The sequence below is a fragment of the Mytilus californianus genome, unplaced genomic scaffold, assembly GCF_021869535.1.
Source record: "Mytilus californianus isolate M0D057914Y unplaced genomic scaffold, xbMytCali1.0.p SCAF_2, whole genome shotgun sequence".
Taxonomy (NCBI): Eukaryota; Metazoa; Mollusca; class Bivalvia; order Mytilida; family Mytilidae; genus Mytilus; species Mytilus californianus.
The window spans coordinates 115804822-115823249 of record NW_026262668.1 but is presented as its reverse complement, the minus strand read 5'-3'; the positions used below and the strand labels follow the sequence as shown (position 1 = coordinate 115823249).

At 32.2% G+C, this 18428-nt stretch overlaps 2 protein-coding genes across 2 annotated transcripts in view; one reads left to right on the top strand and one right to left on the bottom strand.

The window, feature by feature from the left end:
* Positions 1 to 11587, bottom strand: part of LOC127730832 (uncharacterized) — a 43470-nt gene extending 31883 nt beyond the window's left edge. The window contains exon 1 of the mRNA XM_052239437.1: positions 11329 to 11587. The gene's annotated coding sequence lies outside the window, so the exon portion shown is untranslated. The remainder of the gene's footprint in view (positions 1 to 11328) is intronic.
* Positions 5102 to 18428, top strand: part of LOC127730831 (probable methyltransferase-like protein 24) — a 70006-nt gene continuing 56679 nt past the window's right edge. The window contains exon 1 of the mRNA XM_052239435.1: positions 5102 to 5187. Within this exon, the coding sequence (XP_052095395.1) occupies positions 5157 to 5187 (31 nt within the window). The 5' untranslated portion in view covers positions 5102 to 5156. The remainder of the gene's footprint in view (positions 5188 to 18428) is intronic.

The window sequence follows — 18428 nt, the reverse complement described above, 5'->3', positions numbered from 1 at the left end:
GGGACTCCCCCAATATTTCATTTGATTTGTTTTATTGTCCCATACAAGAATATATATGGATTAGGGGTGGGGATCTCGACCGTTTACAAGATAAAAGCACATTCTCAAATTTAAGGGGGGTGGGGTAAGAATATATATGGTTTAGGGAGACTTATTTGTCTACAAAATGTCTAATAATGAACAGTAAATTTCAAACTTCATTTATACAGTCCTACTAGTAAATTTCAAACTTTATATATACAGTCCTACAGATTAGGAAACAGAAAATTTTCAAATAAATCTGTCACTCCAATGATTATCATATGCTAAGATATAACCCAGATCTAATTAATAATTAATAATGTAATTAACTTCAAAATGTCTAATAATATAGCTTATAATCATCCCCACTTAGGAAATAGAAAATTTTTAAATAAATCTGTCACTGTGAGATAAGACGTTATGTTTAGTCATAAAATGATAACAAGAGAAATATATTTTAAAATACCACTTTTGGATATTAAAAATGGCGATAACTCCAAAAGGAGAAATACTAAAATCGTGAAAATTGAACAAGATCTTCATTAAGTCACAAGAAACAACATATCTAAATGTGAAAACAAATCATCACAGCGTTTTCATGTTATTGAAGAGACACTGTTTGGCAGCCCCCCGCCCGCCGTACATCCCCAAATCAATAACCGATATTTCCTTTGATACATTCCTCGATGTTTGGCATCAAAACTATTGTAAATTGCTGCCGGTATGTGGTTTGCGAGAATAGATTAGCAATCGTTTAAGTACTTATAATACCAGGAAGATAAATATTATTTAGTTATGATTATTTTATCAAACTAGAGATCAGTTTGTCATTTTTTGGGGAAAATGTGTGAGTTTTCCAAGGGACACCTGTGTCGACTATCCTCCCCAAAAAATATATTTAAAAGTCAATTCTTTTCTTTTTGGTACATGTATGTAAAAAATAAATAAAATTAAAAGTTAAAGTAGCAGGTGCAAAACTTTGTGTCCCATCTATAGAAGAATCATTGCAAGTTTTGGGGAAATCCGTCAATTCATTTTCAAGGAGTCGCAGCAATCTGTATTCATAAGCCAATTTAGAGGGTCTAATTGACAGAGGTCTAGAGCGTGTTTGGCGACAAAATATGACAATATGTTAACAAAATAGGTGATACAAAAAAGTTTGTATTCATTAGCACAAAAAAAAAACACCAAAAAAAACCAAGCTTAGTACAAATTGTTATTCTTAATTAAACTCAATATCCGTACCTTGCTCCTTTCTGTCTGTCTCACAACCGTATAAAAGCAACAAAACAACAACTTCATTTTATTTTGGCTTATTTACAAACTAGAAATGAAAAAGTGAGATTTGTTTGAACAAGTTTAAAGTTGAGCTTTCAAACTTGTTCACTCCGAAAGCTTGGTTGGAGTTTGTTGTCTATGGTATAAATAAATTGAGATCAGTCATATCTTGAATATGATAGCCAATGACCAAACCATATAAAGCAGTTTGATTGGTTTTTAAAAACAGCTTTAATTCGGGATTATCAAATAAGAATACAGCTCAGGATTTGAACTATTTTTAAACTGGCTACACAAACAAATAATCATGATGAATTTCATTAAATTTCTTCAGATTTGCATTTCGACTTTAGCCAGAAAACAAACTTTAATTTGAAAAACAGCACCTCAGAATTGAACATCCAGAGAGTGACACCTATTCAGAATGTTGTAATGTTATCTTTCGGGAGATAGAGGGAGCGGAGATAGACAAATGACCCTTTAACAAGAATATTCTGCCCAACATTGAACAGCAGTTACATTAACAATCCATCATCAGTTTCTAAAATACAAAAAATAGGTAAAACCATGCATCTTTATTTAACAATTATCTGATCTTTCATGCCAAACAGGCATTTATGTTCACGATTGCATTCCTTTTTTTAAAGAAAGCAACTTGTTTCGTTATTTGTCAAATACAGCGGATAAGTCCCCGAGTTTATCATTAGCTCAGTAGTCAGTACTTCGGTACTGACACGATTTATAACAAACCTTTCTAAAATTGTTTACCTCCAAGGGTGACTGGGAATAGAAAAATGTTCACTTCGGTCCTCTTCCGACCGGCAATAAAACCCTTGCCAAAGTGCTGCGTCCGTTTGGCTGTGCGGGATGTTCAAGTTCACAGCCAAGTCCGGTCAGAATGGGGCGTGTAAAGAGAGTTTCACTCTCACTGTACGTTAAGGGGTCCAAGGGTGGCCTGTTGCAAGGCAAATTTCTGTTCATATCCAATATACACTAATTTTCAGTGACAGTCTAAATGTCCTGACCTTCTTCTGTTACAGGACCTACCTATTGGATTTATTGTTAATTTGTTGTCGTCCTGAATATGCATGAAATATTTTCCACTGGACGTTAAGCAACTAACAATTAATCATTAAAAATTTTCCGTTTATAAATTTAAAAATCATAAAGAAACTTAAATTTCAATTCCATCAGGCAAAGTTGACCTTATAAGGATTTGGCTAATTTTAGGTCCTTTTGGTCATATAGCTCTTCAAATATTTCGGTTCTTCTACATCCTTGACTTTCAAATATTCGGCTTTGAGCGTTCCGATCTGAAGGTAAATCCAGAAAAGCGCTTCGAACGTATGAAATTTATAAAGTGTTGTTTTTATTTTTTATTAGATATTCCATTCAATTCGAATGTTAATATATGATTTGGGGGGAAAGGCGGCGCTACTTTAGTAGAATATTTGGGTTAATATTGATTTTTTCTGATATTTTACTGCTTTTGCTTAGTTCTTGCTCCTATGATTTTTGATTAAAAAACAAAGATAGCATGAAATGAAATTGAAAAGATTACGGGTCCCTGTACGCGGTTCTAAAAAAACGTTTTAAAAGGGACCCAGTGATTACTTAGATATCGTAATATTACAAGGTTATGATAAAAATGTTTTTAGAACAGAAAGTTATCATTAAATTGAAAAGGGCTAAATTTGATCAACATAGCAAAACGTTTTTGGAATTTATTAAGAATATATAATATTTTCCACCGCTAAATTACAGTTACAATCTTAACAAAAGTCAGTTTTAAGCCCAAGAATGTCTTCTTTTTTATTCACATGGTTTTTTTTTAAACCCCGACCATCTGTTGAAAAACCCAGACTACAAGGATATTGTGCGTCGGTTGTGCTCAAAACATGTATAGCATTCAGAATAAAACGATTATAGTCGCGAAATAGCAGTTAATCGATCTGATCGCATGTAATATCACTAGAAAAAACCTGATCTACACTCGAATAAAGTGGACCGATTCACTCGAGAAAAAAAACACGATCTCAGCCGGGCACTTATACCTACCGTGAATTAAATGTCGGTAATTTATTGTATAAAAAATAAAAAATACGATGTCGAGGTACATGTTTTGTGCCTTAAGGTAAATCAGTTTTATTGGAAATGTAATGACAGTATATTGTTAGTGATATACTAATTGTTAAATTAATAAGGCAAAACAACAGAATAACTGATTGTGATTGAATTTCATTTGCACTAATATCCGAATAACTTCTGGTTGAATAAAATGCATAATTATGTTAATGAAAATTAGTGCATTTGCAGTGTTGTATAAAATAAATCCTGCTTTTTATTTCAATTATCTATTTGATTATTTCTTTTATTTTATAGGTAAACTCATATTCTTTTATGCAATACAAAGCTAATTGGTATGGTTTATTGTGCAACTTACAAGAAAAATGCACACATTCTGTTTTATTATTTCAAATATGGCTAATCAAGTATTATGGACGATGTTACATATTGACTTTTAATTAAAGCAGTTTTTAAAATGAAACCGAAACATTGTACATTAACAATCTATTGTAGGCTTTGTCAGTACCCAAATGCTGTTTCGGTTTGCACGTTCGACGCTTTTACAACCCTATATATTATAAAAAGAATCATTCGATTCTTATAACTACATTTTTATCCTACAACCATGAATTTAAGAGTTATATCAAGCTTTTCGTTTTCTTATAACATGTCACGGATAGCACGTGCAGTCAAAACTGTTGTATTTTATACGGAAATAAGATATGAGGGTCTGGATGGGGGTCCTCCATATCTGTATTTTTTTTTATTTTTTAGGCTATTTTTCTCTTTTCTTTTTATTTTCTGACCATTATTTTCTATTCTTTATATTTTAGCACCTCATTATTCTCTATTCTTTAATTTTTTGTCCCATTGTTCTCTATTCTTTTTATTTTTTGACGATTATTCTGTATTCTGTAAACCCCCATCCACACCCTAAAATATAATATTGGAGTGCCTCGCGATTGTTGACAGCCAATCAAAATTATGAATTCTAATGAACCATACATATAATTATGTATATTATTAGAGAAATCACAAATCTTCGTTGCCAAGGGGGAAATGTGACCTTTCACTGACCTAACGAATAACCATTGGAAATATCGCGATTTCTTTACGCCCAAGAAAAAAACGAAATTGTAATGGCTATTCTTTTTATATAATATAAAATAAAAAGATGCGGTATGAATCCCAGAGAAACAACTCTCCACCAGAAACCAAAATGACGTAGAAGTTAGCAACTATATGTCACCGTACGTCCTTCACTAATGAGGAAAACCCATACAGCATATCAAGCTATAATAGGCCCCTATTTTTAGCAATTCAAACAAGAAAACTAACGGCCCGATTTACGTACCAGACAATAAACGAAAAACAAATACGACATTCAGCAACAAACGACAGCACAGGCTCCTTACTCGGGACAGGCACATACAGAATGTATCGGTGTTAAACATGTAAGTCGTTTTGGTCACATATACATGTATAGCTCCTCAAATATTGAATTTTTATACTTGAATTTCAAAGTTTTTGATGAAGGTAAATCCAGAAAAGCACCTCGGACGCACCATAATTGGCATAAATTCTCACTTTCATGTTTCGAGTGATGTGGTATAAATGAATTTAAAAAGGTGATATAACAAATGTCATCTTAACATGTTTGTAGTGTATATATGAATAATGAATCTTTGACAAGGACATCATCAGTAATAGGATTAATTACCAGTGACATCATCGTACATGTAAATGTACTGCGTAATGAAAATGTTTTATGTTTAAATAGTGATGTTTTGATGTTCATTATGCTACACCTTATATTTCGAGGTAAGTAGGTCATTTTAAATCATATTCTAATTTACACATACAAATATTGTATGAATGCTGTCTCAATAAATTGCTAAATTGCAAATTAACTGAAATTCCTAAGGTGACACGTCGTGTACATATTTCTGTTATACAAAGTACTACAATACGTTGTCGTCTGTGAACTTATTTCCCATTAGCAATACCTATTCCAATCCGTTAAACAGAATGTTTCTCTTTGGTTACTTGTTAGAGTGCCTTAACCTTCATCGTACTCTTTATTTACTTTAAAGGGTTTATAAGTATTCATTGGATGTTTTATTGCTTGATTTGTTATTTTTTACAAAATAATCTCGTTTTCTTTAGCAGTCTATCACTTGTCATAACTATAACAAACATAACTGAGAGCGAACATGCGCACTACTTTATGCAAATGTAAATAAAATGCTCCGTAGGGAGTAGCTTAATACGACCGCAGAGGTCGAACCCTGAACAGTTTGGGCAAGTATGGACACTACATTCAAGCTTGATACAGCTCTAAATTTGGATTGTGATTAAATATTTGACACATCATAGGTTTCTTACACAGAACAAATGTGGTCAAAGAACTGAAAAATTTGAAATAAGACTTTTACTTTTTATGGTCCAAAATCCAAAAACCTTATGGTTGGAATCAGCATATCAAAGAACACCAACAAATCAATTTTGATTTTGAAGTCAAACAAAATTTTTTTTTTAATGTTTTACCCCAATTTGGACCAACTTTGAAAACCAGGCCCAAAATCAAAAATCTTAAACACTGTTGGATTGAGCATATCAAAGAACACAAAAATTCAATTTTTTGATGAAATCAAACAAAGTTTAATTTTGGACCCAGATTTGGACCAACTTGAATACTGTGCCCAAATTAAAAAATCTAATTACACGCTTAGATTCAGCATATCATAGAACCACAAGAATTTATTTTTTAATGAAATCAAAAAAAGTTTAATTTTGGACCCTTTGGACCTCAATGTGGACCAATTTGATAACAGGGCCCTGAAAATCCAAAATCTATATACAAGGTTATATTCAGCATATCAAGGAACCCCATATATTCATTTTTTGGACCTCGATTTTGACAGATTCAGCATATCCAAGTACACCAATAATTTATTTATTAATGAACAATTTGAGCTAAGTTTATAAAGGGGTTCGTATTATAAATATATATATATATATATATAGCATTCTGAAAAGTAATTTATACAGAATAACAAGCAAACCTCATACGAAGTTCTTCCAAAAATTTACAAAAAAAAAGGAAAATAACAATTTCCAAAATATTATTCCCCATTAATACAGTCCTACAGTTGTCCCCAAGAAATCGCATTAAAATGATGATGATTGGAAACAGCCTTTTAGCCACACCACTTAGAAAACACAAAATTTTCAAATAAATTTGTCACTCCAATTATAAGTGTGTTAGTAACTGTTCACGTGTTTTCTTTTCTTGATAATAGGTGGTAATTGCTGCATGAATGAATTAATAGTAAATACACAACACTTATCCATATTCATGAATGTGAATTAATTACAAATGTAAATATGTAATACAAATTGTGTGTAGTTTTTAAAGGAAAAATAATAATACATGTAATAATAATTCTTCATTAAAGAGAGTAATACAGTTAGCTGTAAAGGAAACTAATCTTCCCTGAGGCATTCATGACATACATTGAAATATAACAAACAAATTATTAAAAAATAATCAAACAAATACATACATTAGCTAATGTATAGGGAACTAATACATCACAAACTTTCCTTTATTCATTTTAATATTCAATTTCCATGATTAGTTATAAAAATGTTAAAATAAACAAAATTTCAATTAACTTCATTGTTCCTGTCCTGGAGTGGTGATATCAGAAACTGGACAAAACCTCTCTCCATATCAACAGACTAATTTTTTGTTTAAACATCTGTTTGTTAAGTTATATTATCTGTCCCATTATCAACATGCGATGACAGATTTACAGCTCTACTTAACCATTTTGTAATCTAATAATGAACAGTAAATTTCAAACTATATCTCTTCTCTAAAATTAGATAATCATATGATGCTATATCTATTTTTAACTATGACTCTACTCATAATTTCTATTAATTGTGCAATGCAGCTCTAATTAAATATTTGACATAGCATAGTTTCTGACACAGAATGAATGTGGTCTAAGTACTTAAATTATATTAAATTGGATATTTACCAATTATGGTCCAATATCCAAAATCTAAACACATGTTTGGAATCAACATATAAAAGAACCCCAAGAATTCAGTTTTTGATGAAATCAAACAAAAAGTTTGATTTTGGACCCTGTAGACAATTTGATTACGAGACCCTGAATCTTAAATCTAACTACACGCTTAGATTCAGCATGCATATCAAAGAACCCCATATATTAATTTTTTGTTGAAATCAAACAAAAAAGTATAATTTTGGACCCCCGATTTGAACCAACTTGAAAACTGGGCCCAAAATAACAATTCTAAAGACATTGTTAGATTGGGCATAACAAAGAACACCAATAATTAATTTTTTATGAAATCAAACAAAGTTTAATTTTGGACTCTTTAGACCTCAATATGGACCAATTCAAAAACAGGGTTTAAAATCCAAATTCTAAATGAGCGGTAAGATTCAGCATATTAAAAATAACCCAAGAATTCAAGACTTCGAATTAAACCCCATTGAAAGTGGTGAAGAAATAAGTAATTTATACAAAGTATTACAAAAGTATTGTTTTTGACCCATTTTTCCCAAACCGTTAGGGTCATAACCCCTAAAATCAATCCAAACCTTCCTTTCATGATATTAAACCTTGTGGCATAATTAAATAGCAATCCATAGACTTATACTCAAGGCATTGTTCAGGAACCAGAAAATCCTAGTTTTCTTACCCCTTTTCGGCCCCTAGTTAATAAACGGGTTGAGCTATGACCCCATAAAATCAATCCCAACTTGCCATTTGAAGTATAGAATCTTGTGGTAAAATTTCATAGAGATCCATACTCTAATACACAAATTATTGTCCTGAAACATGAAAAATGCTTGTTTTTGGACCCTAATTACGAAACAACTACGACAATAACCCCGGAAATAAATCCCAATCTTTCAATGGTGGTATGGAACCTTGTGCTAAAATTTAATAGAGATCCATACACTTATACTCAAGTTATTGTCTTCGAACCAAAATGTCTTCGGACGCCGACGCAGACATCGCCATAACATAATACGAACGCAAAAAAATCATTATTATTTGCTTTTATATATAAATCAGAAATAACCAATTTAAAATGGAAAATTTTAAAGAAAAAAAAAATCCCCTCCAATTTTTTGATCCCCCTTATGATTCATCACCCCAAACTCAATCCCAGCCTTCCCTTTGTGGTATGGTACCTGCAGTACAATTTCAGAGAGATCCATACCATACACTTGAACACAAGTTATTGTCTGGAAACTAGAAAAATGCTTGTTTTTGCCCCTTTTTGGCCCCAAATTCCTAAACATTTAGGGCAATTACCCCCAAACTCAAACCCAGCTTTCCCTTTGTGATATGGAACCTTGTAGTACAATTTCATAAAGATCCATACACTTACACACAAGTTATTGTCCTGAAACTAGAAACATTTGTTTTTTTCCCCTTTTTTGGCCCCTAATTCCTAAAATTTTGAAGCAATTACCCCCAAAATCAATCCCAGCCTTCCCTTTGTGGTATGGTACCTTGCAGTACAATTTCAGAGAGATCCATACACTTCAACACAAGTTATTGTCTGGAAACTAGAAAAATGCTTATTTTTGGCCCTTTTTGGCCCCTTATTCCTAAACGTTTTGGGCAATTACCTCCAAACTCAATTCAAGCTTTCCCATTGTGATATAGAACCTTGTAGTACAATTTCAGAAAGATCCATACACTTACACACAAGTTATTGTCATGAAACTAGAAAAATGCTTGTTTTTTGCCCCTTTTTTTGCCCCTAATTCCTAATATTTTGAAGCAATTACCCCCAAATCAATCCCAGCATTCCCTGTGTGATATGGAACCTTGTGGTACAATGTCAGAGAGATCCATACACTAACACACAAGTTATGTCTGGAAGTTACAAAAATGCTTATTTTTGGCCCCTTACTCCTTAACTGTTGGTACCATAACCCCCAAAATCAATCCCAACCTTCCTTTTGTGGTATTGAACCTTTTGGTAAAATTTCATAGAGATCCATTCACTTAAACTAAAGTTAGAGTGCGAAAACCAATGTGTCCTCGGACGACGACGACGACTACAACAACGACGACGACGCCAACGTCATACCAATATACGACATCATTTTATGTTTTATTTGAAAGAAACAATCCATTCCTTTTAACAAAAGTATTTGTCTTTAGATTTTTTGTTATAATACAAATTTTAAAATAAATGCCGGATATTTTTGTTAATGTTTCATTTGTTTTTTGCATTCATCAAAATTATCTTAATCAACTAGTAACATAACGACAATACTTCATCCCACCACGTTTCTTAATTTTATACTCGCTATATAACATGGTTGTTGAAAGAAATTCTATCTTTAGTTATCACGTACGGGTAGATGACGCATGCTGGTTATGATATGAATACCAAGATTCCTGCAAAGAAATTTCTCTCACGACACGACGGGTATCTGTATATACTGTTGTAACATTTAAGTTCGGATTATCATAATCAGAACGTATACATATATGGCAAATTAAAATCATGTGAGATAATTCGTACTTTCCCTTACTAAGGAAAATAGTTGGCCATGGTTTTATTTTCCTTTGCAAAACATTAAACAATAGGCAAATGGATTATTCATGTATTGGAAATACCAATTTTCACTGTAATTTATGAAATGTAGTTTATGGGAATTAAGTTAATTTATTCATATGCTCAGCATGTTCGGTATTTAAAAATATATGAATGTCAAAATTGAAACAAGGGAAGAACCATTTCGCTGACTGACTCGGCCTCGGCCTATAAAAAATCATTCTATGTTGCGGACCCAGGACCTTGCAAAAAAAGGGGGGGGGCAAAAATAGCTAGGCAACATTTGGAAGGGGACATGTAGAAAATCTATGCATTAACCATATATGTAGCTCCATAAGGGACCCCCTGCCCCTACCCCCCCCCCCCTTTTCCCTAATTCTGCCTCTGATTCTGATTCTTTTACTGGTAAAACTGTAATCTAAATATGTTTTCGATGAAATTAAACAGACCTAACAAAACCTGTCATTATATATCTATATTTATGTTTATATTGGGTCACAGGACCATCAGTAGTGTTCGTGGATTATTTCGTTAGTCGAAATGCTGATTTCATGCATTGTTTATTGTTTCTAACGGAACTTTTGTAATTCGGGTAAATATTTAAGTATGTAAAATATAATCAAAATTAACGAGTTTGAGTAAATTTGGTGGGAATGAATTGTCCGGCATCTAACAGGAAAAGAAAGGATAAAAACCTTACTTGTCGTTTGTAGGGTTCCTTCTATCTTATAAAGTTTACAAGTTTTAAAAAATTACGCATCTGACGTAAGGAAATTTCAATTTTTACCTAAAGACATTTCAATATTAAGACATACCACATGTTTAATTAAGTCTGTATATATTATTGAGTAAAAGCTTTGTAACCTAATGATATCATTGTAAATAGTACAGTGCAGTATCTAATGTTTCGTCTGTTACTTTCTACGAGGCGTGGGTACTTTAGTTTACTCCAGTAGAAAGAAAGTGACATGTGTAAAAGTATCCTATTATTATAAATTGGTCAGTTGGTTAATCAGATTTTTTTCTGTGTTCGCCTATAAAATTAACTACTAGTAACTTTATTTTCTTGTAAATTAAGATGCTAAAATACCAGAAGAAGACAAAATGGTTCTCTGTGAGTGTCAACTTGTCAAGAAAAGAATATTCGGACCGTTTAGAATTTCTAAATATCTGAAGTTGTGTATAGACACATTTATAAAAACGTTTTTCATGATATACAACGTACAGTCTATTAAAATGGACTGCAATTTAATTACATCACAACAAAAATAATGATTAGATAGGATTGAAATTGAAAAACGTATTGAACAAATGTGTTAACATTTTGCTACTTACTGATTAATCAATTATAATTTTCCTCCAGTTCGTGTGTTATTTATTCACACAGAATACACATTTCCTCGAAGTGTGTCTGCACCGTCTACACTCTAACTAACTACTTATATCAATGAAACATAGATCATATTGCAGTAGACTGGAATTGATTGCATGTAGCTATGATTATGTTAGAATTAAATCGTTTGGAGCGATTATCATACCCCGAAAAAAAAAGAAAAAGAAAAAAAGAAATGAGCTTAGTTAATATTCCGCTGAGGAGGGAAGGTTGAGAACTTATACATTTGCATTAGATTAAACCATGAGGGAGTTAGACCGATTGGATGTCTCTAAATTACTACAAGTTATAATGATAGATTTCAATAATTTAGGAGTTTTTTTTTAAATCTGAACTAATTTTTATGGAAAAGCATCACAAATGCATTGTCCAATTACAATTAACAGCATATTGGGTTTAGATATTAAAGTATCTGTCCAAATTCCTGATGCTCATCATTAAATTTTGATATCTTCGTGTATATCTTAGTGTTTTTGTCGGCTTTATTTTAAACAATATTTTATAATGAAATGAAGTCAATACATTTTAAACAATATACACTTACACTGTGATAACTAAGAGGCAGATCACTATGATCGATTACATTGTTTTGGTTAATTTTATTCGCAGCTTGTCTAGACTACTTAGAGCTTGATGTTTACAAGATTTTAAAAGGTATGTCCTCCCTGCCGAGATATTCGTCAAGTCTAGTACAAGCATGTGCCATATCAGTTGATGGTTTATGCTAGGGTTCCCAAATTGTCAACCGCAAATAGAGCACAATATATACGGTAAATATAAACATAAGAAGATGTGGTATGATTAGCTCTTTTTTGAAGGGGAATACACAAGCCCGTCAGATCGAATCAGTCAATTTCTCTGGAAGTCTGTTCTTTTCTGCGTATTTCGTTACGGGAAAGTTACAGTTTGTTCCTGGTTGAAAATGATGCCTTGTTAAATTATTTTTTTTGCGTACGCCTATATATTGGCGAGTTTTGGAAGCTTCTATGGGCCATTCAATATCCTCGGAAACAAGATTCTCGGAACGTCTCGAAAATTTTCGATCATTTATACAGGTGCATGTAGTTATCTCTGTCTTTGATACGCTCTATTAGAGATTTCCAATAAAATGACTTTACTCGACATAACCGACCTAACTCAACGTATTTCGTCCTATTGCATTGAAGCATAACGGAGGGGAGCATACACTGCATCCATTGTTTGCTCTTTGACCACGCATTTTTTGCTGATATAGACTTAATGTAAAAATCAACCCAACTACTTTTTTTAATCTTTATATATTTTGTTATTAAATTTTGAATGATTTTATTGACAAAAATATGTTAAGGGAATGAGTAAGTTAGCAACTTGTAATCAAATACACCCATCGTTTCTTGTCATTTCACTTGACCCATATTTCAGTTCTTCTCAAAATATGAATTTTAAAAACTTCCAAGTAAATATTTAGCATGAAAATATTAAAATAATGAAATCCGAAGCGAGAAGGTTATTTCTTTTTTTGTTTTTATAAGTTTTAACGTTTAAAAAGTAGATCCAAACACACCCGAATGTAAAAGGTGTACGCGACTAACTTTTAAAAACAATTATTTTTTTATAATTTAATTCAAGATAATTTGACGTGGGCAGAAATTCATATCATTGATACATTTATCAAATAGTACTTTTTCGTCTGTAAGGTTCCACTAAAGTCAAAATATAGGACACTTCATAAACATCTAAACTTTGCCTGTATTTTTCAACCTATAATGAGTAAAGTCCTAAACTATGAGAACATATGTTCATTTAAACATACTTAACATATACACACTGTGTAAATTGTAAATAAACTTGAAATTGTTATGCTGTGGCCAAACCGGTTCTTGGGGTGAACACTAAATTTTCAAAAAAATCTGGAGGCCTGCGAGACGACTTAATTTGCTTAAAATTGGTATGGACGAATACTGTTACATGTAATGCAGGGCAAGCTCGTGTTGATTTGTCACATACATATGTTTTAATGGCATATTTGTCCAATTTCTGTATTGTAACTTCGATATTTGTTCACCTAGATACATGAAATTAACTGAAACTCGAAAATCAATACATTTTCTGAAAAATCAACATGAGCTTGCCCTGCATTAGATATAACAGTATTCGTCCATACCAATTTTAAACAAATAAAGTCTTCTCGCAGGCCTCCAGATTTTTTTTGAAAATTTAGTGTTCACCCCAAGAACCGGTTTGGCCACAACATAACAATTTCAAGTTTATTTACAATTTACACAGTGAGTATATGTTAAGTATGTTTAAATGAACATATGCTCTCATAGTTTAGGACTTTACTCATTATAGGTTGAAAAATACAGGCAAAGTTTAGATGTTTATGAAGTGTCCTATATTTTGACTTTAGTGGAACCTTAACACGAAAATGTGATACTGACGTGTAATCTAATGGACACATATTCTTGTTTCTGATGTTTCTTATAATATAAATATTTATTTATTTAGTTATATATAATTCCACTTACAAATCATCATGTATCTTTTGCCGATAAATTATCATTACATTTTATAGAAACTACATAAAATTTGCTATACAGTTATGTCATACAGACACTCTGTGCTTTTGACATGACAAAAGGTCTTGACTGTTTAATATGTACTTTTTATACTTAATTTGTGATATGTACAAAAAAGAAGATGTAGTATGATTGCCAATGAGAAAACTCTTCACAAGAGACCAAATGACACAGAAATTAACAACTATAGTCCACCGTACGGCCTGCAGCAATTAGCAAAGCACATACCGCATAGTCAGCTATAATTAAGAGGCCACAAAATGACAAATGTAAAACAACTAAAACGATAAAAATAACGGCCTAATTAATGTACAAAAAAATAAACGAAAGCACAGCAACAAATGATAACCACTGAATTACAGGCTCCTGACTTGGGACAGGCACACCCATGCATACTGTGGCGGGGTTAAACATGTTAGCGGGCCCACTTACTTGGGACAGTGGTGTAACAGTACGAAATAATTGATTAATATTCTAGACTGGATAATTATTCTGTATTTATTAGTTGTAGTTGTTTTAAGATAGTGTTCAGTAACTGTGAATACTCTAAGTTCGGTTCATGGAGTTTATTTGGAAATACTAGTAATTGCTGTTTTTGTGCTTCGTTTTAGTCGGACGAGTTAACCCCTTTCTTACTGTTTTAATTGTGAGTAGACATGATCATTTGATAAACATCTATGATCTCTATTGGCTTTAACTTGGACATTTATAAAAACTATGTAGCAAAGAGATGCATGCGTAAAATAAGTTCTCGACATAAATTGGCTAAATTATCAGAATTTAGCCTCAAGCTATAATACTTATGACGAAGAAACCTCAATCTATAATACATTCGACGAAGATTTAGCCTCACGCTATAATACTTATGATGATGATGATAATGATGTATGTCTTATATCCAGCGACAAATATTACATATATATCAAGGATGATGAAATGATAATGATAAATGAATGTACCTTTTTGTATATTACCAACACTTAGAGTCGCATGTTTATATGCTAGGTAACAAGATAGCGTACCCGATACAAAGACACACTTGTCTTTCTTCGATTAAACCAGTACATGCTCTTACTCGTGAATGCATTATGCTTGGTTGAGAAGCCGAAAAATTTAGTCGTAAAATCATTTGATCCGGGGGTCCAACAAAATAATTGAACCCGTAATCGAGGCTAGCCTGCTACATGTACCAGTCAATCCCATATTTAATAAAAAATCTGTTTATATATTTTATGTTTTATGTGCATATATTATTATTCTAGCAACACTTGTTTTGTTTTGATAACACTTTTTTTTGCATAATTTATTTGATTTTTCTCCTTGTTTCTTTGTATCAAAAAGCACAGCTTCAATTATCCTTGTGACTTGCTATTGTATTAATATCCAGTAGGCATGCAATTATCATTCTAAATAGTATAAAAAAAAAATTAAACTTAAATTCCTTACCACTACATGTAGCATCTAAGATACATACACTGACAAAATATTGTACCCGCATTCAAATTACAATCACCATGTCTTGTCTGTCCATCTGCCAGTCTGTCCGTTCAACAAATATTTTCAATTTTCTCTTTAAAAGCATTAGTATGCTTAGCATGCATTCTTTTTTCGATTTTTTCCTCACACTCCGACATGTATATACCTGGATCCGTATGGAGCGTCAAACTATCAAACAGAGTCCAATTGGTGTGAATAACGACTACAGTCACTGTGGCTCGTGCTGTCGTCAACAATAAGCAAAAACTCATACCGTATTATCAGATACTAGTATATAAGGCATTGATTTAAAAATTGTAAACAGTTCAAACGAAAATGAACAACCGTACGGCCTTCATCAATGAGAAAAATCCATACCGTATAGTCGACTGTAAAAGGGGCCAACTTAAAAAATATGAAACAACTCAATTGAGAAAACTACCGGCCTGATTTAAAACAAAACAATTTACGAAAAAAGAAATATAACAGATATGAACCAACGACGACAAGTGAACCATAGGCTCCTGACATGGGACATAAAAAATGTGGCCGGGTTAAACATTTTTGTGAATGTTCAACCCCCCCCCCCCCCCTTTCCCCCTAAGCCTGGAACAGTGGTGCAACAGCACGACATAATAACAACCTGGAAAAAACTTCCTTCAGAGAGCTTGGTTCACACAAATATATACATATTTAAAGTAATTATGAATATAAAATGTGTTTTCAGCCGTGTATCACCTTCACTGGTGGTCCTATGCATGGATATGTCGCAGAGTTTAACTTTTATATATAAATGTATACCTCTAAGGCCAGACAAAAATTGAAACTCAAAATTTTGTGATAGTTTTAAAATCCACTTCTAATTGGATTAGTAAGAGTTGTCTTAATCCAAAAAAATCCTCAATATCAAGCCTTACTAATTAAAAGTACATTTTAAACAGAAAATCATTGTAAAGACTGAAGTGGCATTATAGTTGTCTTAAAAATGTCACAAGTATGTAAATTGGCATTCATATCCACTTTTAATCAGAGATACTTGGGAACAGGACATTTTTTTAGCCAATTACTATGTACTATAAATTGATAGTTTACTATCCACAGCGGTCAATGTTTATATGCAGATTAGTCATCAATTGCTAATCAAGTACACCTTCCAAATTACAATCTATACAACGAATTGGTGTAGACATTTATTTACATAAATCATTAGTAATTACAAACTTTTTTTTTTTAAATGTTAGTTGACTTTCATTTGAAAGAAAAGTGTATGTCAACAACTAAAATTTGAAGAAGTACAAGACCTGTATTGATTTTTTTTAATTACACCTTATATAAGAATGCCGGATTTTGATTGGTTGTTAGCCAGTGTATTTTTCGCATATTCTAACATTTTTTCCTCATTTCAAACGAATTTGCCTGTTTTTCACCACTGCCGGTGAATTTGCCTCAAATTCCCCTCTCTGCCGGTGTATTTGCCATTTTGGATATTCCTTTTTTACCCTCGCGAGCAAGTTCCCGCCAAACTTATTCGGAACCTTTCTCACTTTATCCCGACAACATGGTTAAGCACTATTGATTGAGTCAAACCGAAAACTGTCAGAATATACATATAAAGAGGGGATTAAAAATGTCTATACAAATGAACGATTTAATGATGGTATAACAATGACGTTTACACATATAGATACAAAAAGACAGCACTAACGCGTATAAGTACATGTATAATTCCCGCGGTACTACGATTTCCCTTCACATGTACAGACAGTTTCAATCAAAATCTATTCGGTGTAATTAAACAGATATATCATGTTATGGAGGGGTATTTTAAAAAAATACCAGTCTTGGGACCAAATTTCCCTCGCCTAGCGGCTTGGGAAATTTTACCGTCTCAATGATGCTAAATAAAGTATGATGCAATCCGATTTATCAACTTTAACAGAGACAAATCTGACTAACAATTTAAATTCGGTATTTCTGAAATTTCTAGAAAAATCTCTGTCTAATAATAAATACCCACGGAAATTAAATATTATAAACCATTAAAAGACGAAAGGAAAAAGGGACACCAATCTGATAACGACAAATATTAAATATTTAAAGGTTCATTTGCAAAGTTTATCGAAAAACTAAGTCATGTACAAAACCATGAAAGACAACTCAAATCAATCGTTACTATGATAGGTAAAGATACGTGTATATACGTGGTCTTATGACAGTGAAGTTTTGGCGGGAATCTTAATTATCACGTGATATATAAAAATCATGATTTCTTTCGTTTTTCATCATCTTAGAAATAATTGATATTGATAAAATTTATCATGAATGGGTTTAATAGTTTAGGAATACTTATTTGAAACTTGAGAGACGCATTTAACAAAATTAATATGTTAGTAATAACCGGTCCCGTTACGTGCGTACGTCGAGTTAGGTACGTATGTCATTTTATTGGAAATCTCTATTACCACGTGACGTATTAATATTTCGACAATCAAATTAAAGTTCATTTATAGATCGGAAAGTAAACAATTAAAGAATAGATTGCAGTAAGAAAGCCATTGATATATTCCAATCTTTTTTTTATTTGAAAGAATTTGAAAGTATTAATTATGAAGTATAATGATATTGCATTTATATAATTTATGTTTTGAGACAGTCCGTGTACGTTGTTCGTGTACTATTTAATACAACGTGCTATTGTGCATTGTGCAATAAACATGTGAATAATATACTGACATTAAATTATGTCCTAGAATAAACTGACTTATCCAACTATAGCAGTCATCACGTGACATTGGCGACGGTCACACATCACCCGTATCATGCCCAAGTAAAATGTATAGAAATGCACAGGGGCTTTCATGAATCGATAAAATAAATTACTTTAAGTTCATGATAAAAAAAGTGTGGAAATATATAGTAATTCCTCATATATTTAGAAATATATTTATGCCTTTGGAAGTTTAAATTTTGGTCTTCTCCCTTCCAAATGCTTTTGAAAATTTGTCTTG